At 44.9% G+C, this 27,074-nt stretch overlaps 1 protein-coding gene across 1 annotated transcript in view; it reads left to right on the top strand.

The window, feature by feature from the left end:
• The window catches only part of myo5aa (myosin VAa), a 183,838-nt gene that overhangs the window by 94,031 nt on the left and 62,733 nt on the right, over nt 1–27,074 (top strand). Inside the window, exons 14-22 of the mRNA XM_079497485.1 lie at nt 2,806–2,889; nt 8,685–8,846; nt 10,286–10,383; nt 11,684–11,770; nt 12,716–12,824; nt 14,177–14,388; nt 20,944–21,100; nt 22,187–22,426; nt 24,680–24,928. Coding sequence (XP_079353611.1) covers nt 2,806–2,889; nt 8,685–8,846; nt 10,286–10,383; nt 11,684–11,770; nt 12,716–12,824; nt 14,177–14,388; nt 20,944–21,100; nt 22,187–22,426; nt 24,680–24,928 — 1,398 coding nt within the window. The remainder of the gene's footprint in view (nt 1–2,805; nt 2,890–8,684; nt 8,847–10,285; nt 10,384–11,683; nt 11,771–12,715; nt 12,825–14,176; nt 14,389–20,943; nt 21,101–22,186; nt 22,427–24,679; nt 24,929–27,074) is intronic.

The raw sequence follows: 27,074 nt of genomic DNA, 5'->3' as shown, positions 1-27,074 counted from the left end.
AAAATACCGGTTTAAATTAACCTAACGCTATCTAAAACATTGTCAACTTTAAGAAATGTATAAAATAGTAACCTGTCATGTATTTATACACAATGGAAAGCAGTAGCAGTTAAAGAAAACTTCTGAAAACTTTCAATAGCCACACAACCCTAGTTGTGGGTTGTGTTAATTGTGCGTGTTTATACTTTAATGTTTCCTGTGTTTATGTGGTTGTATTTGTTGGTGTGTGTGTCCATTATGTTGTCCATGTATGTTGGTTCCCATCATGACAACCCTTCCCTTCCTGCCCAGCAGCAGGTAAAACACAGAGCTTTGTGCCAACGCAGGGACAACCTCTGTCTCTCTACCTTTCTCTCTCTCTCTCTCTCTCTCTCTCTCTCTCTCTCTCTCTCTCTCTCTCTCTCTCTCTCTACTAGTGACCACGATTGAGCCTCTGTGTGTGTATGCGCGCACACATGTGTTTTGTGTCTGTAATATACCTGTGTGTGCCTACATGCAAACACCTGCATGTGTTTGTGTGTGTGTGTTTCCTTGTTGTATTTAACTAAACGCACACCTGTGCATGCAGGTGTGCGTGTTTGTGCGGTGTACTAGAATTTCAGACGTGAAAAATATTAGCAGCACCTGTTCCTCCAACTCACGTGTGTGTGTGTGAACATATGTCTAATATGATGTAATATAGTGCAACAGGCTTCACAGCCCCTGATGAAGTGATAGTTGACCTAGTATTTCTGGTCTATTTAAAGGTACTTAGTCTCAGTTTACAATAAAATGGGACCACGGCCACGGTGGGCTTTCCCAAGCGTGGGGTCGGGACCCTTTGCGGGGTCCTGTCTGTATCTGTAAATGGGCCCCTTGTGTTCATCGATTGACGTCTAAAGATGACAAATGAAGGACAGCAGCGCAATATCAGTGCTTAAACCATCATGATGTTACTTATCACTGGCTAGCTTACAACAAGAACTTCTACCATCACAAAATGCAATGACTTTTGAGTGCAGTTCACGGTCTCCATTTTATCTGTAGCTTTAACGCAGTCATTATATATTTTTCAGTCAATGGGTCTCATTCACTAAGCTACATGCTGTGTGTGTGTGTGTGTGTGTGGTAAGCTTGCAGATTTTGGAGTGCGAAGTTGCAAGTTGAACTTGGCACTTCTCACTCAACATGTTGGATGTTCTGGTTGTTGGTATGATGTGAAATTGGGCGTGGAACAATCCAGTACTCTACACATAAATGTGCTTTTGAATGACACACAGGTGGGATTCATCGTCAGATACGCCGCTTTATACCCAGCCTTTCGTGAATCGCTCGTCGGTCTGTACTTTATTCCTGTACAATAAAACGACACTAAAATATAATTAATTTACGAAGAGCTTTGTGAATGAGGCCCAACGTCATAACATGTCCTCAGTCATTACCAACTGCATTAGGTACAAAGTAGCTTCAATGCACATACTGTAGCTACCTTCACATACTGTAGCTACCTTCACATACTGTAGCTACCTTCACATACTGTAGCTACCTTCACATACTGTAGCTACCTTCACATAATGTAGCTACCTTCACAACGTAACCTGTAGTGTACATGGATACTGTAGCTACCTTCACAACGTAACCTGTAGTGTACAAGTAGCTTCAATGCACATACTGTAGCTACCTTCACAACGTAACCTGTAGTGTACAAGTAGCTTCAATGCACATACTGTAGCTACCTTCACAACGTAACCTGTAGTGTACAAGTAGCTTCAATGCACATACTGTAGCTACCTTCACAACGTAACCTGTAGTGTACATGCTGTAGCTACCTTCACAACGTAACCTGTAGTGTACATGGATGTAGGTTCTCAGTCACCATGACTGATTTGGGGTTAGCCGTTTGGTTTCTTTTAGAGGTCAGCATGTCTTTCTCTTGGCTTTTAACTTTAACACTACTGCTCTGCACCATTAGACTCTGTGGGCAGTATTATGCGTGTCTTAAGTACCAGGTCTTATTACTTAACTTAAGACCTGGAGGCGTGATCAATGCCATTTGGCTATTCTGAGTGGCCAAACAGCATTGACCACGCCTCCAGGTCTTAAGTTAAGTAATAAGACAAGGTCCAACTAAAAGGATGGATCATGGACAATCAAAACATTTTTTATTTGGCTTGGTTTTCTTTGTTACTGCAGGTTTTTTTCTCTTTTTTCCCCCTTTTTGTAATATTCTTTTGTATGTGCTCTTTTGTGATGTTGCTTGTTTTTCGTATGGGGACAACGGATGGAAATTAGCATTCTTGCTAAATCTGGCATATTTACATTGCATTGTATGTGTGGTGTTCATCGGTATGTGCTGTCCTCCAAAATAAACACATAACAGAATACACTAGTAATAGATATTCTATTTTAATATTATATAGTAGCCTAATTGCATTTGTCATATTAGCAGTAGAATACTTTTAATTTTCAGAAGCATATTCCATAAAGCCCTATATTTCATAAAAGTAAAGGTTAAAGCTGGTTGGAACTAACGCAACAACACAAATTCTCAAGTGGTGGTTGTTGTTTTAGAACAAAACGTAAGGTCCGCACACTGGCTAATGCTCCAAGGCTTTAAAAGACATTTGTTAAGGTCCCTTACACACCATAGTGGACATGACGTTTCGAGCCTTGAAACGTTCTATTGTCACTATATACTTCGGCCCGGCACCTGGCTTTTAAGTGAGCGGATGTGCGTGCTTCATTGTACTTTTCTGTTGTTCTTTTAGACGTGAGTGATGTGGTTGCCTTATTGCATGTGGTGTCCTGTGTTGTTGTTGCCCACAGGTGGAGTACCAGTGCGAAGGCTTCTTAGAGAAGAATAAAGACACAGTCAATGAAGAGCAGATCAACGTACTGAAGGCCAGCAAGGTGAGCAGAGATATACACAGTACTGTATACGTACTTGGTCGTATGAGGAAAAATAGCTGATCTACAACCTCAGTCAGAGAGCCTCTCACACCAACGTGTTGTAGATAAGATAGGATGTGTAAAAAAAAATGTATTAATAGTAGTAGTAGTAAAGTAAGTAGTAGTAAGTAGCCTTAATCCAGAGTGATTTACAGTAAGCAAGAACAACACATGGTAATACATCAAATACATAGAAATAGTCATCAAGGATCATTACATTTAAAAAGGTTTTCCTTTATATGCTCAGAATAGGGACAGGTTGAACACTATGTCCCACCATGACCCATGAAGGTGAAAATGTAAAAACTCACCCAACGTGACAAATGTACAGTCAATAAACATAACCGAATAAATGTCAAAATATGCATTTAATGGCCAGTGTTAGTGAGATAGCACCCCCTGCTGTCTGTGTGAAGATGGTGCTAAAAGGTGACATCTTCATCAGCAATGATAGCATGGCTTAGTGCCTTTTGTAAGAACTACCAAAAAACTGACAAGGACAACACACACACACACACACACACACACACACACACACACACACACACACACACACACACACACATTCACACACACACACACACACTGCAGTATGATGTTCACAAATGCCCTATATATGACTGTTTGTGTTGTAGACCTCATGAAGAGCAGACATAGGTAAGGGTTGAAGTGCAGTCTCACGGTTACCTAACCTCTAACACCACCTCCTAACAGACGCTCGCTCACACACACACACACACACTAAAATGGTAATGACCTAATGAGTCTTATAAAATATCCTTTTTAGTTCGTAGCCAAGATTGTGTGTGTGTGTGTGTGTGTGTGTGTGTGTGTGTGTGTGTGTGTGTGTGTGTGTGTGTGTGTGTGTGTGTGTGTGTGTGTGTGTGTGTGTGTGTGTGTGTGTGTGTGTGTGTGTGTGTGTGTGTGTGTGTGTGTGTGTGTGTGTGTGTGTGTGTGTGTGTGTGTGTGTGTGTGTGTGTGTGCGTGCGTGCGTGCGTGCGTGCGTGCGTGCGTGCGCGCGTGCGTGCGTGCGCGCGTGCGTGCGTGCGCGCGTGCGTGCGTACCCGCGTACCCGCGTACCCGCCCGCCGACCTAGTTATGAGAGCCACAATGTGTTAAATGTCAGCTGCAGCGTATGAGAACAAACCAGAACCTCATGTGAAAGCGAGCTGCAGCGTATGAGAACAAACCAGAACCTCATGTGAAAGCGAGCTGCAGCGTATGAGAACAAACCAGAACCTGATGTGAAAGCGAGCTGCAGCGTATGAGAACAAACCAGAACCTCATCATGAGGTTCTGGTTTGTTCTCATACGCTGCAGCTCGCTTTCACATGAGTCATGTGAAAGCGAGCTGCAGCGTATGAGAACAAACCAGAACCTGATGTGAAAGCGAGCTGCAGCGTATGAGAACAAACCAGAACCTCATGTGAAAGCGAGCTGCAGCGTATGAGAACAAACCAGAACCTCATGTGAAAGCGAGCTGCAGCGTATGAGAACAAACCAGAACCTCATGTGAAAGCGAGCTGCAGCGTATGAGAACAAACCAGAACCTCATGTGAAAGCGAGCTGCAGCGTATGAGAACAAACCAGAACCTGTGAAATACGTCCCATGATGCTCTGGGATGGTGCATCCAGACTCAGAGCAACTTCATTTGTCAAGAACTCATTATCCCATCATGCATTTCAGATTTCACCTTTGTTTTTTTTCTTCAGTTAAAATCATAGTCCTATATATATAGTTTTGCAATGTTGGTGATGATGATTTTTTTTTTTTTTTTTTTTTTTTCCCTGGGTTGTATACCGGCGTTCTTTTTTATTTTATTTATTTGTTATCCTTTCCTGTGTTTTAATGTCATTGTGTTTGTTTCCGTGTGTCCCTCTGTTGTCCATGTATGTTGGTTCTGTCCTCCATCATGACAACCCTTCCCTTGGTTCTGTCCTCCATCATGACAACCCTTCCCTTGGTTCTGTCCTCCATCATGACAACCCTTCCCCTGTTGGTTGTGTCCTCCATCATGACAACCCTTCCCCGCCAGCAGAAGGTAAAACACACAGCGTTGTTCTCCCCAACGCTGGCCCGCCTTCAGCTGTAGCTCTCGCTCTCCATCTTCCTCTGTCTCAGTTTCTTTTTTCCCCCCTTTCCGTTCACTCTCTCTCAAGACTCTCAAGACTCTCAGTGCATTGCCTCTCTGCACAATAACAGCTCCAGGGGATTGAAGTGATTGGTGTGTGTTTGCACGTGTGTGTTGCACCAGGCTTGGCCGAGCATCTATCTATCTATACGGACACAATTGGCTTTGTTTCGTAAAGGGAAGCCGGGCGGGGAGGGCGGTCTAAAGGCCTATTCATAGTTGAGTTTTCGGCTTCGGTGGTGAGTAAAAACAAAGAAGGGCTGGGCAGAGAACGGTGGTTTTCTCTTCACCGCAGCTCAGTGACGTCATGTTGTAGTTTTTGGTGATAGCGGTGGTCACCTCAGCACCGTAAACTGGACTATGAATAGGCCTTTAGTCACTGTCTGTGCTAGCGACTCCTACGGGCTGGGATTGACAGCGGTGGTGTTGAACGAGAGGAATAGGACTGGTGGCGCTACGTCCTCCCGGTGGGGGCACCTCACTGGCACGTAGGGTACCACAGTAGTGGAAACACCGAAATGTGTGAAGAGGGATAATTGGGATAAAATAATTCTCACAAAAAAGACAAACTTTTCAGGGGACACACAGTGGCTATGCCACAGTAAGCATGAAGCACAGATACAGGTAAGAGTAGAGAGACACGAAACGGTAGAGGTAACAATAATTAAATCGGAACCAAACATCACAGGTTTACATGTGTAAAGAAGTGGGTGAAATACAGAAAATGGAGAAGAGATAGAGGAGAGGAGCAAGGAGAGTTTATATACCTATAGGTTGCAGGTATGTACATGAGGCTAGAGGAAAGAGCAAGGAGAGTTTATATACCTATAGGTTGCAGGTATGTACATGAGGCTAGAGATGATGGTGGTGCAACAATAAAGGTGAGGTTAACCCATTTTGACCTGAGATCAGATTCTAAAAATGTCTTCTACATCCTGACAGTTTTCTGAAAAAGCTATGTTTCTATGTCAGTCGTCAGTCATTTTTAAAAAATAGCTATGAGCTTGTAGATCTGCTATTTTTCAATAGCTAAAGCATAACATAATGCTAACACCAAAAGGCTTTACCGCCCCAAAATGGGTTAAGGCTAATGGCAACCGAGATGCAGATACATAAGATACAAATGTATAATATTTCAGAGGAGAAAAGGCAAGCAGGAGACAGAGAAGACAAGAGCATTTGTTTCAGCGTTTTCGGTTCATTAGTTTTGCGAGCCGCGCTGCAGTGAGCAAGCAGCTTGTGAACAACACACGCGGGCGGCTGTGGGTTCATGCTTCACGCAGCTGGAGGGAGGGAGGGAGGGCAGGCAGGGAGGGGATGCACAGCGGGACAGAGCTCTGTGCGTAGCAGGAGGAGCTCTGCTTGGGGGGGTTTCACAGCATGGCAGCAGCTCCGCACACACAGGAGGAGGACCAGAATGCAACAGGGGTCAGCATCTGGACCAAAGCCTCCTCCATATAAACCTTATAGGGCTTATATGGGACAACATGATGTGATGATGTATGATGCCATTGGTTCTCAGCGTCGGCTCCGGGGACCACCGGTGGGCTTGGGAAACAGTGGACCCTTACAGGTCTGTAACTCAGAGGATCTTAACAGGGTAGATTGGGGTACCAGAGATTACAAATAGATAATAATTATAATAAAATTCAGTGGTCGAAAAAGTACTCCCAGTTTTTGCTTAAGTAAAAGTATCAATACTGAAATATAGAAAGTGGAGGAAACCAACTAACTCCATTTTTGAGGTTTTTGATTTGATTTTATTTTTGCAATTTTGATTTGCATAAATCAGTGCTATATTGAACACCCTTTACGTCTGTGTGTTGGTTAAAACAATATTGAACCAATGAAAAGTAGCAAAAAGTGCTTGGTACAAAACCTCTTTGTTTTCAAACTATAGGCTAAGATTTTCTTTCAATTCCTGAAAAATGAACATTTTGGGGTGGTTTCTTCCTGACGGCAGAGATATATTTGGTTCCATTTGTACACACTCGTAGCTGCTGACCCATAAGTGTCCGCTGGTGGTCTCCGGATCGACGTTGACAAACAGTGTCGTACCGTATTGTCTCGGCTGAAGTTGGCCCGGTGCGAAGCACGTTACTTGTCGACACTGCATAGGGTGACTTTATCTCATACTGATACCATGTTGTGAGTTTCCATTCATATACATATATGACAGTGGGTGTGTGTATCGTCATATATGTCATATTCTTTATTTTTAATAACATTTATCACCCTTTTTATAACCTCTTTGATGACTGATTTTAATTTTTAACCAATACAAATCTGCCAGTGACTAACCACTTACCAGCTAAAAACCTTTGCAGGACGTTTCAGTTGCGCCTTACATAATCCTACTGATTTCAAAGATTGGTACTGAAACAGAAACTAATTGTCCTGGCTTGTTCAAAATGCACATGCAGTCATGCTTTGTGCGCATACCGGTGTGCACGTATTCATGGTAAGTAACTAAGGTTAAGAGGGTGTTTATTAACCCGTTTAGGCCTGACGTCGAAATAAAGAAAAACGTTTGCTCCGAAAGAATATATATTCAAACATTTGTGCCACATTTTTACGATTTTCTTTCAAAAATAGCAGACCTACAACCTCGTAGCGCGCCACTCGGTGGCGCGCTACGAGGTTGTAGATCTGCTATTTTTCAATAGCTAAAGCATAACATAATGCTTAGTTAAAACACCAAAAGGGGTTCCCCCTTATGAAGTAGGATTTCATAATGAAGACATGAATTCATAAGACACTAATAAGATAGTATTTCACTGAAGCAGTTACTTGAATTATTGATTTACAACAAAAATAAACTAACTATAACTAATTCTACATTCTCCAGCGCCACGGAGAATGTAGAATGATGTTACCATAGGTGTGCGTCACTGTTTGATGACGTTGTGTAGAGTGGTCCTAATGGGCGAAAGAGGTGGCTGAAATGTGCCTGAATAATGCATTTTATATTAACTGTACAATATGTGAAGACATTGAGGTCAGGGTTTAATAAGCCTAGGACCTTGGCAGAGTACTTGTGAATAGTCTGTGGAAGTGTGGAGGCAAGTGGAGTGCTGGTAAGCTCGGCCCGATAGCAACCAGACACCGTGTCGACCCTATAGAGCGTTGCAGTCCCGCCCCCTACCATGGACCAGGAAATGAATCCCAATGCATTTTTCCCATAGACATTTCAAAAAGTATTTATTTAAAGACGTTTACGCCGCGGACAAAGCCAACTCGAGTGGTGACAAATCATGACAACAAACAATTTTTTGGGCCGAACAAATAATTAGAAAGAAGAAAAAAACGGCAGGTTACAACACTTTTTTTGTTGTTTTTCTTCTTTGTAATTATTTGTTTGGTCCAAAATATTGTTTGTGTTGTCCTGAGTTGTCACGACTCGAGTTGGCTTTGTCCGCGGCGTAACCGTCTTTAAATAAATACTTTTAGTACCAATACTTTCTGAAATGTCTATGAGGAAAATGAACGGAGAATAATTTCCTGGTCCATGGTAGGGGGCGGGACTGCGACGCTCTGTTATGATTCTGGTAGTGGGATTTCTATGCAGTAAGTCCATGCCTACCAGTCACTGTTGTCTGTCTTTCTGCTGGCTGCTGTTCCCAGTTTAACCTACTGATGGAGCTGTTTCGAGACGACGCCAAGGCCAAGGCCACCAGTCCCACCGGTCAGCCCCCGTCTGGGGGACGCACGCGCCTCAGTGTCAAACCCGACAAGAGCCGGCCGGGGACCACCAGCAAGGAGCACAAGAAGACCGTTGGCTGCCAGGTAGAGTAGTTACAGTAACCTGCTGTTTTATTGCTCTTAAAGCAGTGGTGCACTGGTGCTAAAACTTTTTCATGTCAAAGGACCAACATAATTAACTGCATTTGGCCGTGGACCCCCAACTGAAAATATGTTGTTCCAGGGACCACCCGGAATAATATTTGAGTTAAACATTCACTGACACTGCGGAACCCGAGTTACGTCCGAGTTTTGGCCTAAATGTTTTCCCCCGCCGAACCCGAGTTACCCACGTTTGTTTTCTTCTTCTATTAATCCAGAAGTAATCCACCGAGTACTTGCCTCCCCGTCGCTAGACAATGCTTGCTTCCGCGGTGTAACGTCATTGAAATGTTTCCGCTCCATATGCTGCATTCACATGGGCAGATGCAAAGCTACAGTCTACCATTTATTGTCAAGGGAAGCCAGCGACATGAAGATGCAAAGATGCATCCGACGTTTGTAGCTCCTGTGAATGCTACAACAGCTACAAATACACTGTGTAGCTTTGCATCTTTTGATCTGCCCGTGTGAACACAGCATGTGTACTGTTAACTTAAGATCGATATTTTGCCGGAAACACAGTGAACAAGGACAATGTCATAACCTCCCAGGGTATAGTGGCTATGAGCCACGAAATAAGGCTTGAATCTCTAACACTCGCAATCATCGTACCCTTCGTACCCTTCTTATTGTGTTGTTTGATGCAGTGATGACTGTCTATGATACTGCAACCAATTGGCCCTCTGGGGACTTTAAATAAAACCTTGAACCTACCCAGTGACATCACAGGGCTATAAAACTCCAAGCTACATTTCGGAAGAATGCTCCAGTTTTATGGCGGCCATTAGACCTGTGTCTCGTGGGCCTTAAACAGCGTCATTTATAATGGGAGGAGGACATTTTGATAACTTCTGTCACATGGCGGCAGCAGCACCCGGCCCGACCTCTTTCTGTCACATGGCGGCGGCACCCGGCCCGTCGGGTGGAAACCTCATATGTCCAAAACTGTTACTTTTCAGGAGTCTAATAAAAAATCACACCCCGTGTGAACTGAGTGGTGTAAGGTCTTATATAGACTGATCAGCTGTGGTCTGACGTAATGTCTGACGTAATGAAATCACACCCGTGTGAACTGGGTGACCATAGCAACCATGCTCATTTTTTTTGGTACAAACAACAAAGCCAGTTGTAGGAGTGGTTTACACCACTCAAAAAAATGAAAAGCAGCAGATCGACAAGCCCGAAGCGCCACGTTTACAGCTTGTAGATCTGCTACTTTTGATGCTTTTGTTTGACGCTGTAGTATGATCAAGCAGGGGCGTTACTTTATGGAAACGAACACAAAAGGGTAGAATATGCCGACGTTATATAACACGTGTGTGGTTGTTGACGATGGTCATAATGGCCTTGTGGTCTTAAACCTGTTCTCTCCTCTCCTGTAGTTCCGTAACTCTCTTGCGATGCTGATGGAGACACTGAACGCTACGACGCCTCACTATGTGCGCTGCATCAAACCTAACGACTACAAACTGGCCTTTACGTGAGTTCTCTCTCTCTCTCTCTCTCTCTCTCTCTCTCTCTCTCTCTCTCTCTCTCTCTGAATTCTCCTACAGTAGGCTTTGGGATTATGTTCATTGGTAAACAACACAAGTTTAGATGTTCATATGTTAGAGTACCGTATATATGAATAGAGACGGCACCGGATATCTCCTCCCATCCACTTGCATTAAGTTGCTCAAAAGCGCATGAGGCGATTTCACTCAGGAACAGAGTGCATTCTGGGATGGATTTGCCCCAAACACATGAACGCGCTGGCCGTTGACTATCATTGCACGCGTTCACGTATGAAACAGCGTTCACGTGTCATCGTGAACGTGCACAATGATAGTCAACGGACCAGCGCGCTCATGAGTTTGGCCCAGCGCTGCAATACCAAATCCGGCCACTATGTCCATTTCGCCTCAGGGATTCCTCCGGGTGCCGTCTCTATTCATATATACTCTAAGGTTCCCAAACCATTTAAGGCAGCTGCTGGACCACAAGAAAACCATAGTAAAACATAGAAGGAGCTACAGTATGCACACCGTTGTTCCCTTAATCCATTGATACCTGGAACGCATCCATGTCACGTTAGCGTTAGCGTTTTAAACATTATGTTATAATTTAGCTATTGAAAAATAGCAGATCTACAAGCTCATAGCGCGCCACCGAGTGGCGCGCTATGAACTTGTAGGTCTGCTATTTTTGAAAAATCGTTAAAATGTGCCTCAAATCTTTCCGAAAATTGTCATGATTTAGAAAACTTTTTTTTTTTAATTTCGACGTCAGGCCTGAATGGGTTAAGTGCACTTTATCGTTCCCTGCACCAGCAGTGACTGCTCTTCGCCAGACTCATGGTGGCTCAGGCTGATGAAAAGCATTAGCTTAAAACCTTCACTACCGCTGGAGGAAACAATAAAATACACTTGAAAGCACAATACAGTGTGCAGACTTTATTTTTATTTGTATTTTGTTCACTGTTGACCTTTTATGCGCGTGTGTGTACTTTTGTGTTGCCAGCCCAGTACTGACTTAATGTGATAGTTTTATTTTATAGATTTGTTTAATTATAATCTTTTGTTCCAGTTTTAAGTGTGTGTGTGTGTGTGTGTGTGTGTGTGTGTGTGTGTGTGTGTGTGTGTGTGTGTGTGTGTGTGTGTGTGTGTGTGTGTGTGTGTGTGTGTGTGTGTGTGTGTGTGTGTGTGTGTGTGTGTGTGTGTGTGTGTGTGTGTGTGTGTGTGTGTGTGTGTGTGTGTGTGTGTGTGTGTGTGTGTGTGTGTGTGTGTGTGTGTGTGTTGCAGGTTTGATCCAAAGCGTGCGGTACAGCAGCTCAGAGCCTGTGGTGTCCTGGAGACTATCCGCATCTCAGCTGCTGGATTCCCATCCAGGTAGGGGAACACTTTGACACTTGACTATCTAGAGGAATTAAAAGTGGTAACAAGGTTTCCGTAGGTGAACCTGTGGAAGGATCATTAGGCCTACCGTTTCTGTGTTGTGACCGTGTTGAGGCAAATTAAGCCTCAGGCTCCACTCCTGGTGGTGCCCTTCCGTCACCGTCAATTCCTTTTAACACATTTTGTGCCCAAAACGTCTGTGGACGTCCTGGGTATTACCGCACGTGCATAGCCCAAGACGTCTGTGGACGTCTTTGAAAAAAAAAAATATATATATATTTTTATTTTTTATTTTTTTATTTTTTTTTTATTAAAAGAAATCACCCTTTTTTTTTTTTTTTTTTAACACGTGGTGCCAAAGTTCGTGTTTTCGCCATTGAGAATGCATTTGGCGTTTAAATTAAATAACTCAGAAACTATAAAACATTTCAAAGTAAAAAGTTCCAGCATGTGTCTCCACAGTCAGCTGAATTATAAAAAATGTGAATGGATTTTCTAGGTGAAAGTGATTTTGGGCAGTTTTGCATGGGCTCTCAATGTGTTAAGTTCCAGCTTTGCAACCAAAGACTTTGGTTTCCCAGGCACTGCCCGGCGAGTCATGGGTGTATCACCGCCGGAATGCGAGTCGGCATAGTTTATGGTCGTAACTACGGCGGTATCTGATCATCTTAGAACCTCTGACTTTCGTTGTTGATTAATGAAAACATTCTTGGCAAAATGAATGCTTTTTCTTTTGTTCTCCCATTATAACACACTGTTACAGCACCACTCGGTTTGTTTATGTTGGTCTTGGTGATACCTGTATCCATTGTCAATTGCTACGTGTGTGTGTGTGTGCGTGCGTGTGTGTGTGTGTGTGTGTGCGCGCGTGTGTGTGCGTGCGTGCGTGCGTGCGTGCGTGCGTGCGTGCGTGCGTGTGTGTGTGCGTGCGTGCGTCAGGTGGACCTACCAGGAGTTCTTCAGCCGCTACAGAGTGCTGATGAAACAGAAGGACGTTCTTCCTGATAAGAGGCTGACCTGCAGGAACGTTCTGGAGAAACTAGTGGAGGTCAGTCAGGAGGATCATGGATATTGAATTAGTTCTTGTTCTCTTTTGCCTAAACCAGTGGTTCTCAGCCTGTGCGTGCCGTGAGGATATTAACCACCCTAAACCACCCTAAACCAGTGGTTCTCAGCCTGTGCGTGCCGTGAGGATATTCCAAGTAGTAATTGGCAAAACACTAAAGATTGTAATAATAATAGAGCACCGAGGTCTGACTTAATATACACCAAAAATAAACAATCCTGGCGGTTTCACTCATATGGATATGAAGAATCAACTGACGGCGAGACACCGCAGTCCGCTAGTGTTATTGTGCACTAAGCGCTATTTGTAAAATATTCGCCAGACACAGACTGTATCAAATATGAGTGACTGACTGTCGTAAACGATACAGAGACACCTCCCTGACAATATGGCAGAGACACTTTGTTTGTTTTTGGACCATAATTCTTATGAGACGATTCTAAGATGACCCTGTTATTCTCCATAGAGAAATTACAGGACTTCGGTGCTCTACACCATTAATACGTAAAATAATAAAATGTAAAAAAGAAAAAAACGTATTTTCTTCTTTGAAAGCTTTAAAAATGTGTTTTCATTATGATACTGCTAAATACTTAAGGTATACCATGTTAGTTCCATTTATCCAAGCCGGAACACAATCGATTGATTGACCGATTGATTGATAAACATGCTATAAAAATGCACGTTGCCCACCCATGACCACAACCTGCCTTCATTGTCGCTGTGAAATTCCTGCCCTGGGTACTTAGTCCAGTAATAATGTAATTTGACCTCAATCTAATTGCAAAAAAAAAAAAAACTCAGCTGATTTAGCATCTTCAATATATCCTGAACAACAGAAAAAAAGTTGCCTGGAATTGTCTGAGGGGAAAGTGTTGAAAATGGCCTGTACAGTTTTGGCCACCATTGACATCCTATTATAAGGCAATCTTTTCTACATTTCCTTATGCTTTAAGTAGCATGTGACATATCAAACTAGGGGGTTTTCATGATGCTGAATCCATTCCAAGCATTAGTTTTGCAGAAAAACACTCATTGGGCTAAATTTGGCCATAGCAACTTGCCCAAATGTGATGATGTCGCAAGTTGCTATGGCCAAATTTAGCCCAATTTGGCCATACTGTACAGGCCATTTTCAACACTTTCCCCTCAGACAATTCGAGGCAACTTTTTTTCTGTTATTCAGGATATATTGAAGATGCAAAATCAGCTGAGTTTGGGTTTTTTGCAATTAGATTGAGGTTGACCCTGTATTTTCCTTAGATTTCCTGTACTAACTAGCCTTTATGCTCTCACTCTCTCTGTCTCTCTCTTTCTCTCTCTCTGTCTCTCAGGACCAGGACAAATACCAGTTTGGTAAGACCAAGATCTTCTTCCGGGCCGGCCTGGTGGCCTACCTGGAGAAGCTGAGAGGCGACAAGCTGCGCGCCGCGTGCATCCGCATCCAGAAGACCATCCGCTGCTGGCTGGCGCGCAAGAAGTACCTCCGTCAGCGTCATTCCGCCATCACCATCCAGAGGTTCACCAGAGGATACCAGGCCCGCCGGTGAGCAATATAGGCCACAGCGCCTGCCAACCAGCACCCATGTTAGCCAATCAAAAATGAGTTTCGTCGAGTAAAATCGTCGTGCCTGACGTCGAAGCAAAGACGTATTAATTTACCACATGAACCCATAGGGCCCTATTTTGCGTGTCTTAAGTACCAGGTCTTATGACTTAACTTAGGACCTGGAGGCGTGGTCAATGCTGTTTGGCCACTCAGAATAGCCAAATGGCATTGATCACGCCTCCAGGTCTTAAGTTAAGTAATAAGACCTGGTAATTAAGACAGGCATAATAGGACCCATAGAGTCCCTAATTCTGGACGTCTCATTGTGGGCAAACATCTGGCAAAAAAATAGCCGATCTACAAGTATATATATATATATATATATATATATATAATTTAAGTAAAGTTTTTAACATAAAAATGGAATACACTGAATATCAATACGAAGCAACTGAAAACCCCTCGTTATTTCAATGGTAGTGGATTGAGAGAAAGGATTTTTGTCCAACCAAGAAACGCCAACCGATTTGGCGCGAAGAGGGGCATAACCACCGGGCGGGACTTGACAAAGTGTCAATTAGTGCTTTAACCCATTTTGGGCGGGAACCCCTTTTGGTGTTAGCATTATGTTGTGCTTTAGCTATTGAAAAATAGCAGATCTACAAGCTCGTAGCGCGCCACCGAGTGGCGCGCTACGAGCTTGTAGGTCTGCTATTTTTGAAAAATCAAAGAACCACTGACATAGAAACATAGCTTTTTCAGAAAACTGTCAGGATGTAGAAGACATTTTTAGAATCTGATCTCAGGTCAGAATGGGTTAAGGCCCTCCCTGTGATCAATGTTGGTGTATATTACTGTAAAGCCTCTAGAAGATAATGATCCTTACCCCAAAGCACTGTGGCGCCTCCCTTATGATCCTTACCCCAAAGCACTGTGGCGCCTCCCTTATGATCCTTACCCCAAAGCACTGTGGCGCCTCCCTTATGATCCTTACCCCAAACCACTGTGGCGCCTCCCTTATGATCCTTACCCCAAAGCACTGTGGCGCCTCCCTTATGATCCTTACCCCAAACCACTGTGGCGCCTCCCTTATGATCCTTACCCCAAAGCACTGTGGCGCCTCCCTTATGATCCTTACCCCAAAGCACTGTGGCGCCTCCCTTATGATCCTTACCCCAAAGCACTGTGGCGCCTCCCTTATGATCCTTACCCCAAAGCACTGTGGCGCCTCCCTTATGATCCTTACCCCAAACCACTGTGGCGCCTCCCTTATGATCCTTACCCCAAACCACTGTGGCGCCTCCCTTATGATCCTTACCCCAAAGCACTGTGGCGCCTCCCTTTTGATCCTTACCCCAAACCACTGTGGCGCCTCCCTTATGATCCTTACCCCAAAGCACTGTGGCGCCTCCCTTATGATCCTTACCCCAAAGCACTGTGGCGCCTCCCTTATGATCCTTACCCCAAACCACTGTGGCGCCTCCCTTATGATCCTTACCCCAAAGCACTGTGGCGCCTCCCTTATGATCCTTACCCCAAACCACTGTGGCGCCTCCCTTATGATCCTTACCCCAAAGCACTGTGGCGCCTCCCTTATGATCCTTACCCCAAAGCACTGTGGCGCCTCCCTTATGATCCTTACCCCAAAGCACTGTGGCGCCTCCCTTATGATCCTTACCCCAAAGCACTGTGGCGCCTCCCTTATGATCCTTACCCCAAACCACTGTGGCGCCTCCCTTATGATCCTTACCCCAAACCACTGTGGCGCCTCCCTTATGATCCTTACCCCAAAGCACTGTGGCGCCTCCCTTTTGATCCTTACCCCAAACCACTGTGGCGCCTCCCTTATGATCCTTACCCCAAAGCACTGTGGCGCCTCCCTTATGATCCTTACCCCAAAGCACTGTGGCGCCTCCCTTATGATCCTTACCCCAAAGCACTGTGGCGCCTCCCTTATGATCCTTACCCCAAAGCACTGTGGCGCATCCCTTATGATCCTTACCCCAAAGCACTGTGGCGCCTCCCTTATGATCCTTACCCCAAAGCACTGTGGCGCCTCCCTTATGATCCTTACCCCAAAGCACTGTGGCGCCTCCCTTATGATCCTTACCCCAAAGCACTGTGGCGCCTCCCTTATGATCCTTACCCCAAACCACTGTGGCGCCTCCCTTATGATCCTTACCCCAAAGCACTGTGGCGCCTCCCTTATGATCCTTACCACAAAGCACTGTGGCGCCTCCCTTATGATCCTTACCCCAAAGCACTGTGGCGCCTCCCTTATGATCCTTACCCCAAAGCACTGTGGCGCCTCCCTTATGATCCTTACCCCAAAGCACTGTGGCGCCTCCCTTATGATCCTTACCCCAAAGCACTGTGGCGCCTCCCTTATGATCCTTACCCCAAAGCACTGTGGCGCCTCCCTTATGATCCTTACCCCAAAGCACTGTGGCGCCTCCCTTATGATCCTTACCCCAAAGCACTGTGGCGCCTTCCTTATGATCCTTACCCCAAACCACTGTGGCGCCTCCCTTATGATCCTTACCCCAAACCACTGTGGCGCCTCCCTTATGATCCTTACCCCAAACCACTGTGGCGCCTCCCTTATGATCCTTACCCCAAAGCACTGTGGCGCCTCCCTTATGATCCTTACCCCAAAGCACTGTGGCGCCTCCCTTATGATCCTTACCCCAAACCACTGTGGCGCCTCCCTTATGATCCTTACCCCAAACCACTGTGGCGCCTCCCTTATGATCCTTACCCCAAAGCACTGTGGCGCCTCCCTTATGATCCTTACCCCAAAGCACTGTGGCGCCTCCCTTATGATCCTTACCCCAAACCACTGTGGCGCCTCCCTTATGATCCTTACCCCAAAGCACTGTGGCGCCTCCCTTATGATCCTTACCCCAAAGCACTGTGGCGCCTCCCTTATCGGCCATCTTAATTAACTACCAAGTTGTCGTCGTTCTGCAAGTCCTAAAATAGCCTGTCCTTCGTGAGGTTGAATTTCCGTTATCTTGTGGTCCCATCCTGAAAAAGGATGGGATGTCTGAATATCTGAGTGTGCGTGTAGGCTTGTAAGGAGCCAGCATGTCGGAGACATATTGGGGAGCCTGACCATTCACCGCTTTAAAAGTCAAAAGTAAAATATTGAAACTAACTTAAACTGCTTTATTGGGTCGTCCACTCACAGTTAACAGTCTTTATATTGAGTTTGTGCTTGAAATGTACTGTAATTCTGCAAACTGTAAATACATATTTCAATCAATCAATCAATCAAACTAACGGGTAACCAGTGAAAAGTGGCTAAAAATATGGTTAACACCTTGCTTGCCCGGACCTATTTAATCCATTACTAAAATGAGCCCATCATTTATAGCGCCCGGACCACTTTTACCGGCGCACCGGAAGTTGTTGTGAATGTCTGTGTAGCAGCTAACAATAGCCACACCACTCTAGAGTCGATCGACAACAACGGGAGGTAAGAATAAATCTATCGCGACTAGCGACTGGACCGCGGAGCGCCGTCTAACACAGGATATTTTTTTCATAATTAGACGGGATGATTTAGATCGCGAGTTATGAACGTTTTAAGATTTTCGTTTTCGTCAGCTAAACAGGCACTAGGGAACATTTTCGATGACGTGTCACTCTTGCGCGTCATCGAGGATTGGGCAACAAGTGCTCCTAGGCTGTGGAGCGATGCGATCGGTTTTGATATCATTAATCTCCGTCCTATTTATCAATCTCCGCCTTGGGCACTTGACCATGAACTTGACGGAGATCTCCGCCCTGGGCCTCCATGGTGTTAAAGACATAGTAGGAGCACAACAGCGTCTCAAAATGGGAACAGTAGACAAAGAAAGACCTGAGAGAGACTCAACTTGGCCTTTATTTAAAGACCTGAGAGAGACTCAACTTGGCCTTTATTTAAAGACCTGAGAGAGACTCAACTTGGCCTTTATTTAAAGACCTGAGAGAGACTCAACTTGGCCTTTATTTAAAGACCTGAGAGAGACTCAACTTGGCCTTTATTTAAAGACCTGAGAGAGACTCAACTTGGCCTTTATTTAAAGACCTGAGAGAGACTCAACTTGGCCTTTATTTAAAGACCTGAGAGAGACTCAACTTGGCCTTTATTTAAAGACCTGAGAGAGACTCAACTTGGCCTTTATTTAAAGACCTGAGAGAGACTCAACTTGGCCTTTATTTAAAGACCTGAGAGAGACTCAACTTGGCCTTTATTTAAAGACCTGAGAGAGACTCAACTTGGCCTTTATTTAAAGACCTGAGAGAGACTCAACTTGGCCTTTATTTAAAGACCTGAGAGAGACTCAACTTGGCCTTTATTTAAAGACCTGAGAGAGACTCAACTTGGCCTTTATTTAAAGACCTGAGAGAGACTCAACTTGGCCTTTATTTAAAGACCTGAGAGAGACTCAACTTGGCCTTTATTTAAAGACCTGAGAGAGACTCAACTTGGCCTTTATTTAAAGACCTGAGAGAGACTCAACTTGGCCTTTATTTAAAGACCTGAGAGAGACTCAACTTGGCCTTTATTTAAAGACCTGAGAGAGACTCAACTTGGCCTTTATTTAAAGACCTGAGAGAGACTCAACTTGGCCTTTATTTAAAGACCTGAGAGAGACTCAACTTGGCCTTTATTTAAAGACCTGAGAGAGACTCAACTTGGCCTTTATTTAAAGACCTGAGAGAGACTCAACTTGGCCTTTATTTAAAGACCTGAGAGAGACTCAACTTGGCCTTTATTTAAAGACCTGAGAGAGACTCAACTTGGCCTTTATTTAAAGACCTGAGAGAGACTCAACTTGGCCTTTATTTGACCACTACTGCGAAGACAGGACAGGACACACATTTGATTGTTGCATCCCAGTGATTTGGACGCTTCAAATTCAATCTGTCTTTTGAAAATGACATCAAACCAAAGCTATTCCGAGCAAATAAATGTGGCAATTCGGGGTAAATCATGGCAATAAAGTCTGTCTGTGTAACATCCATTTTAGTAGTCTTCCCGGAATGCCAGAGTTCAGTTTGAAAAATATATAAACTATAAACTATAGTGTCTGGAGCTGAGACTCGTGGCTAAATTAGTGTTAACACTTGAGTGTCTGTGAGGTCTTTTTGACCCATTTTGAGATGTTGAAGTTGATTATCTTTTTGCCCATGAAGCTCTCAGAATGTTGCCCTTCCATGACTTTTCCTAAATATTATTTTTTTCATCTGAAACATTTTCGAGATATGAATTTAGGCATACTTCTACTATCTCTATGCTATATACTATAGAACTATACTATACTACTGTATACTTCTACTATCTCTGCCTTTTCGTTTTCGGTCAAATGTCAGCCTTTTCTCCCCCACGGGAGTGGACTTCACACCTCCAGACAGCCCATTCAATTTAACCCATTTAGGCCTGACGTCGAAATTAAACAAATGTCTTCTAAATCATGACAATTTTCTGAAAAACCTCTTTTTTTCTATGTCAGTAGTTCTGTCATGTCAAGGACCCCAAAAATGATATGTATTTGGCCGCCGACCCCCATCTGAAAATATGTTGTTCCAGGGACCCCCCCCCCCCCCCCCCAGAAGCAAAGATTTGAGTTAAAAAACGTTCGCTCTGAAAGAATATACATTCAAAGATTTGCGCCACATTTTCACGACTTTTCAAAAATAGCAGATCTACAAGCTCATAGCGCGCCACCGAGTGGCGCGCTATGAGCTTGTAGATCTGCTATTTTTCAATAGCTAAAGTTTAAAACACCAAAAGGGGTTCCCGCCCAAAATGGGTTAAAAGACAATGGCTCTACCCCGCGGGGGGAGAAGGTGTCAAAGTGTCTGGAGCTCCAAGGGAGACAGTAGCAGATAACATTGCAGGAAAAAAAGGTGTTTTTTTTACCTGAAGTCAGCTTGTGTGGTACCTGGCCTAAAAAAACAAAAATACATCGCATGGATTCACCTGGGACGTATCCTCAGTGATGTATCCCAAGGTCATCAGGGTTTCGGGTCTCCCAACATCATACCCCTCACTCAGGTGACCCAGCCGGGGTGATCAAGTCCCGACTTACGTCCCAGTAGCTACCCTCGATCAGTCCCAGTCCCATTAGGGAAAAACCAGGGCCACACAATCCGTTCCTCCTGAACTACTCTGCCGGGACTGGGAGGTACCATTCTGGCGCGTACTGGCCTTACTACAGTCATGCGAGTGTTAAGAGAAGATGTCAAACAACACATTTATGTGGAATTGCTGTAATCACTTAACATGCTTTTCTCACCTGTTTTCTCTCCTGTGCGTTCTTTGAAATTCTCTCCCATCCATCCCTTCATCACTCACTTTATCCCGACCCCACCACCACCTTTATCCTCCCCAACCAAACACCTCCGACTCCCTACACCACCACCTTTATCCAACCTCCCCTCGGCCCATCCCTTCCTGTCAACCAAACACCTCCAACTCCCTACACCATCACCCCGAACAACCTCTCCTCGGCCCATCCCTTCCTGACAAACAACAACATCCCCCCCACCCCATCCTAGCCTGGTGAAGTTCATGCGTCGTACGCGGGCAGCCATCACCATCCAGAAATGGCAGAGGATGTATGTGCAGAGGAAGATCTACAGGCAGAAGCAGGCTGCTGCCCTCATTATGCAGACCATCCTCAGAGCTTACATGGCCAGGCAGAAGTACCAGAGGGTAAGAGCGCATGCACACACACACACACACACACATACATGCACACACAGCTGAAGTTATGTGCAACCTAGATGACAGAGATTTCCTTCAGTCTAATATATGAACCACTTAATCGAAAAATATGTGATCTACCAGTTCAAAGTTACATGAACTTGAATATCTTCAGTATTTTTTATTTTATTTTTTTATGACTTTTACTTATAAAATGACGGTAACCAGATTAGCTTTAGACGATTTATCTTCCATAACTTTGGGGTTCATTTTGGGGTCTTCAAAATAAAAGTCCCGGCTGTATCCGTTGGCAGGGAAGAGGGACTACGAACTGAATCAATAATGCTGGCAATAAATAAGTTAACCCATTCTGGACGGGAACCCCTTTTGGTGTTTTAACTCAGCATTATGTTGTAATTTAGCTATTGAAAAATAGCAGATCTACAAGCTCATAGCGCGCCACCGAGTGGCGCGCTACGAGCTTGTAGGTCTGCTATTTTTGAAATATCGTGAAAATGAGGCACAAATCTTTGAAAATAGATTTTTTTATTTCGACGTCAGGCCTAAATGGGTCAATTGAGGTGATTGAAATATGCTGTGTTTGATTACTTTAATGCTGTAGGTTTGTATGTCTATATTGTCTTACTTTCCTCACAAAGACGCGTAATTACAGTCATGCCCTGAACTACAGTAAAGGATAGATAGAACTACAGTAAAGGATAGATAGAATTACAGTAAAGGATAGATAGAACTACAGTAAAGGATAGATAGAACTACATTAAAGGATAGATATAACTACAGTAAAGGATAGATATAACTACAGTAAAGGATAGATAGAACTACAGTAAAGGATAGATAGAACTACAGTAAAGGATAGATAGAACTACAGTAAAGGATAGATAGAACTACAGTAAAGGATAGATAGAACTACAGTAAAGGATAGATAGAACTACAGTAAAGGATAGATAGAACTACAGTAAAGGATAGATAGAACTACAGTAAAGGATAGATAGAACTACAGTAAAGGATAGATAGAACTACAGTAAAGTATGGCGGCACATCATTGGGTGTAAATCCTCTCCTTCTCCCACGTAGCTACTGCGGGACACCAAGGCCATCATCATCCAGAAGTACGCGCGCGGCATGCTGGCGCGCCGCCGGCGCAAGCGGTGCCTGCGGGCCATCGTCTACCTGCAGTCCTGCGTGCGGAGGCTGATCGCCAAGCGCGAGCTCAAGAAGCTGAAGATCGAGGCGCGCTCGGTGGAGCACTTCAAGAAGCTCAACATCGGCATGGAGAACAAGATCATGCAACTGCAGAGGAAGATCGACGATCAGGTGAGCTGTTGATGCATGCCGTGTCCACACCGAATAAATACAACATCACTTTCAGCATTAGGATATTAGGTCTAAATCAGTGGTCCTCACATTTACTCTCAGGCCCCGTGGTTTCCACCACGGAACTAGTTCTGTTCTAGATTCTTGGAACCTTGGTGCTTTCCTAGAACCGGCGGCAAAAAAGAAAAACTGAGCCGGTTCAACCCCGGTGGAAAAGGTGCCTCAGAGACAGAGTTATGGGGCTCCTTTAAATAAAAAACAGTAAGTGGTGCAGCTCTGTGTGGGGGGGGGACCCCCACACGTTCCTGTGCGTTCCAGACCCAGGGTGCCGGCCCGATTCTGGTGAGCCGCCCCGCGTCCGAAACGGTTGAGAAATGACAGAGTTACCGTGTGGGGGTCCCTCTACTGTACCCTCTACTGTACTGTACTGTACTGTACTGGCACACCTGAAATATCCATATATACAGTTAATATGTGCGTGTGTGTTTGTGTGTGTGTTAGGTTGCGCACAGGTGGTGAAAAACAACCATGCTGTTTTCGTGCTCAGGCATACCCAGGCAGCCAGCCAGGCAGGCACCCACACACATAGTCACTTAAGGAAGTGGATTGCACCACTTAAAAAACACGTTTGAGAACCTCTGATATCCAAATCATCTTTGCCTCACCTGTTCTGTCCTTCCCTCCATCCTACCACCAGAACAAAGAGAACCTAACCCTGTTCTGTCCTTCCCTCCATCCTACCCCCAGAACAAAGAGAACCTAACCCTGTTCTGTCCTTCTCTCCATCCTACCACCAGAACAAAGAGAACCTAACCCTGTTCTGTCCTTCCCTCCATCCTATACCACCAGAACAAAGAGAACCTAACCCTGTTCTGTCCTTCCCTCCGTCCTACCACCAGAACAAAGAGAACCTAACCCTGTTCTGTCCTTCCCTCCGTCCTACCACCAGAACAAAGAGAACCTAACCCTGTTCTGTCCTTCTCTCCATCCTACCACCAGAACAAAGAGAACCTAACCCTGTTCTGTCCTTCCCTCCATCCTACCACCAGAACAAAGAGAACCTAACCCTGTTCTGTCCTTCCCTCCATCCTACCACCAGAACAAAGAGAACCTAACCCTGTTCTGTCCTTCTCTCCATCCTACCACCAGAACAAAGAGAACCTAACCCTGTTCTGTCCTTCCCTCCGTCCTACCACCAGAACAAAGAGAACCTAACCCTGTTCTGTCCTTCCCTCCATCCTATACCACCAGAACAAAGAGAACCTAACCCTGTTCTGTCCTTCCCTCCATCCTACCACCAGAACAAAGAGAACCTAACCCTGTTCTGTCCTTCCCTCCATCCTACCACCAGAACAAAGAGAACCTAACCCTGTTCTGTCCTTCCATCCATCCTACCACCAGAACAAAGAGAACCTAACCCTGTTCTGTCCTTCCATCCGTCCTACCACCAGAACAAAGAGAACCTAACCCTGTTCTGTCCTTCCCTCCATCCTACCACCAGAACAAAGAGAACCTAACCCTGTTCTGTCCTTCCCTCCATCCTACCACCAGAACAAAGAGAACCTAACCCTGTTCTGTCCTTCTCTCCATCCTACCACCAGAACAAAGAGAACCTAACCCTGTTCTGTCCTTCCCTCCATCCTACCACCAGAACAAAGAGAACCTAACCCTGTTCTGTCCTTCCCTCCATCCTACCACCAGAACAAAGAGAACCTAACCCTGTTCTGTCCTTCTCTCCATCCTACCACCAGAACAAAGAGAACCTAACCCTGTTCTGTCCTTCCCTCCATCCTACCACCAGAACAAAGAGAACCTAACCCTGTTCTGTCCTTCCCTCCGTCCTACCACCAGAACAAAGAGAACCTAACCCTGTTCTGTCCTTCCCTCCATCCTATACCACCAGAACAAAGAGAACCTAACCCTGTTCTGTCCTTCCCTCCATCCTACCACCAGAACAAAGAGAACCTAACCCTGTTCTGTCCTTCCCTCCATCCTACCACCAGAACAAAGAGAACCTAACCCTGTTCTGTCCTTCCCTCCATCCTACCACCAGAACAAAGAGAACCTAACCCTGTTCTGTCCTTCCCTCCATCCTACCACCAGAACAAAGAGAACCTAACCCTGTTCTGTCCTTCCATCCGTCCTACCACCAGAACAAAGAGAACCTAACCCTGTTCTGTCCTTCCCTCCATCCTACCACCAGAACAAAGAGAACCTAACCCTGTTCTGTCCTTCTCTCCATCCTACCACCAGAACAAAGAGAACCGCGGCATCATCGAGAAGCTGACGGCCCAGGAGAGCACGGACCGTGTGGAGGGCGAGCGCATGCGCACCGAGCTGACGCGCCTGCGTGGCGCCAAGGAGGAGGCGAGGAACAACTCCAACCGCGTGATGACGCTGGAGGAGGAGCTGGAGAGGCTGAGGAAGGAGCTGAGCACCACCCAGAAGGAGAAGAAAACCATCGAGGACTGGGCGCAGAAGTACAGGGACGAGATGGAGAAGGTAGACGTACAGACAGTACACACACTCTCTGCTCAGTTTTGCCATATCCGGTGATTATAAGTGACTTCGTAAAGTCGCTTGTAAATATTGGTAGTTTGCGGGATGCGATTTATTTTAGAGGGGCTTGTTCCTATAGTGCAGTTGCTTATTTGGGGCTTGCTTCCTAATGTTGTTTAAACCAGTGGTTGTCAAATATTTTCATGACCCAAATTAGTATGTAATTGTCCGCATATCGCCATCTGAAAACATTTTGTGCCAGGGGCCCCCGTACCAGATTCATGTTGTTAAAATGTTTTTTCCCCAATAGTTTTTTGAAAATAGCCAGTGCCCCATGTGGGGCCCGAGAGCCATACGATTGGATTTTCTTTGTAGATTCCTGATGATGACCAACCATGTCTGTATTGGTCTGTTATTGGATTCTCTGACCAAACCTTTTCTAGGATTTAAGAACATAATTCAGGTTTTGAAGGAATTGCAGTCAAAGTGATTTAGGCATTTAGCAGACACTCTTAATCCAGAGCGATTTACAGTAAGCAGGAACACATACATCAAATACATAGAAATAGTCATCAAGAGTCATAAGCAACCTAATCTCTGTCTAACAGAGATTACTTTCTAGAGAGCTTGAAATGTAATAAAATGCTAAATTCTAAATCTAAATTACATAGCCTTTGCATACACCTGTAAGGTCATTGAGGCTAGTGCAGGTGCTACGGCAAGTGCTATGGGCCAAGATGGAGTCTGAAGAGTTTTCAGACTACGGCGGAAGATTGGGAGTGAGTCTGCAGTTCTGATTGCAGTAGTACATAGAAGAGCGGATTGAAACAGATCGAATGCATGACTCTGCATCTTCTACAGAAAATAGTCCGTGGAGGAAAAGTCTGTTTTACAGAATACATTTTTCATGGCAGCATGAACATTAGCTGCTTTAGTAGTGGATTTTCCTTCCTGACTCCCAGTAGGCAGTAAACAATAGTGGAATATGCCTCTCGCGCTCCGCGCAGGTCGAGTCTTAATATAAACAAAGTCATGTGACGTGTAGGCTGCCCGTGCGTCCCGGTAGGCTATATAAGCACGTGACAGCCCACACCCGGCCTCTTTGAACTTCTCGCTACCTGACGTGAGTGTCGTAGGTAAGTGTAGCTCCTAGAATCTGTACATCAGTTCTGTATTTGCAGGTCCAAAGAGTTGTTAAGACACTATATGTGTCGTGGTGTTGACATCCTGCCTGTGGCTGTTGCCGAGAGCGCAAATTGTTGTCCTCTCAAGGCTGTGGTTGTCAAATTATCACCATTTCTCTTTGTTTGTCTTGAGGATCCCTAGCTACAAACACTTTCATATAGTGTTGTTAAAGGGCTTCCTCCACACACTGGGTGTTGGCCGCGTGCTGCCGGTTTCCCACAGCACTCGCCTAATTTACCTAGTTATAATTGTTTGTTTGATAATTAAACTAATATTATTTAATTCTTAATTTGATTAAGAATAGATAAATAAATTCAGATTACTGGAGGTTCCCACATGGTCTGTGACTGCACAGTCCTCGCTGGAATTGCCTAGTTAAATGCCTGATTGACATTTTTGTTTGATGATTAATCAAATTAATTAATTCATCTAAATTAAACTTTCAAACTTGTTGAAAAAAAAAAAAAAAAACTTGAGTTACTGGAGGTTCCCACGCGCTCTGTGGCTGCACAGTTCTCGGTGGGATTGCCCGGGTAAGCATCTAATTGACATTAAGCTAACAGCAGGCCATCTTAGCCTGCCCGGTTAGCTACTCTGTTTGCTGGAGGTTACTGACGCGTTCTGTGATCGTACAGTTCTCGCTGGTATTGCCTGGCTATACAACTGGCTTGAGACTACTGTACGTCCTCCTCAGCTCCAAGTCGGCGATGGACATGACTTGTGTCCGACATGCTTGGGTGTCGGTCATCTCAGGGAAGCCCTGACTGACCCATGTACTGTATGAACTGTGGCACTCGTTGAGGCTAGGCTGCGTGAGGTGGAGAACCTCCTGTTCAAAGGAAACCTCCCACCTTCCTGGATGACTGCCAGTAATAACGGTCACTCGGAATCTTTCAGGGCGAGAAGATTCTTAAGAGGCCGGGTGTGGGCTGTCACGTGCTTATATAGCCTACCGGGACGCACG

Source organism: Electrona antarctica (genome assembly GCF_951216825.1).
Source record: "Electrona antarctica genome assembly, chromosome: 3".
Classification (NCBI taxonomy): domain Eukaryota; kingdom Metazoa; phylum Chordata; class Actinopteri; order Myctophiformes; family Myctophidae; genus Electrona; species Electrona antarctica.
The sequence above is the reverse complement of the archived record's forward strand: the minus strand, read 5'-3'. Positions and strand labels throughout refer to the sequence as shown.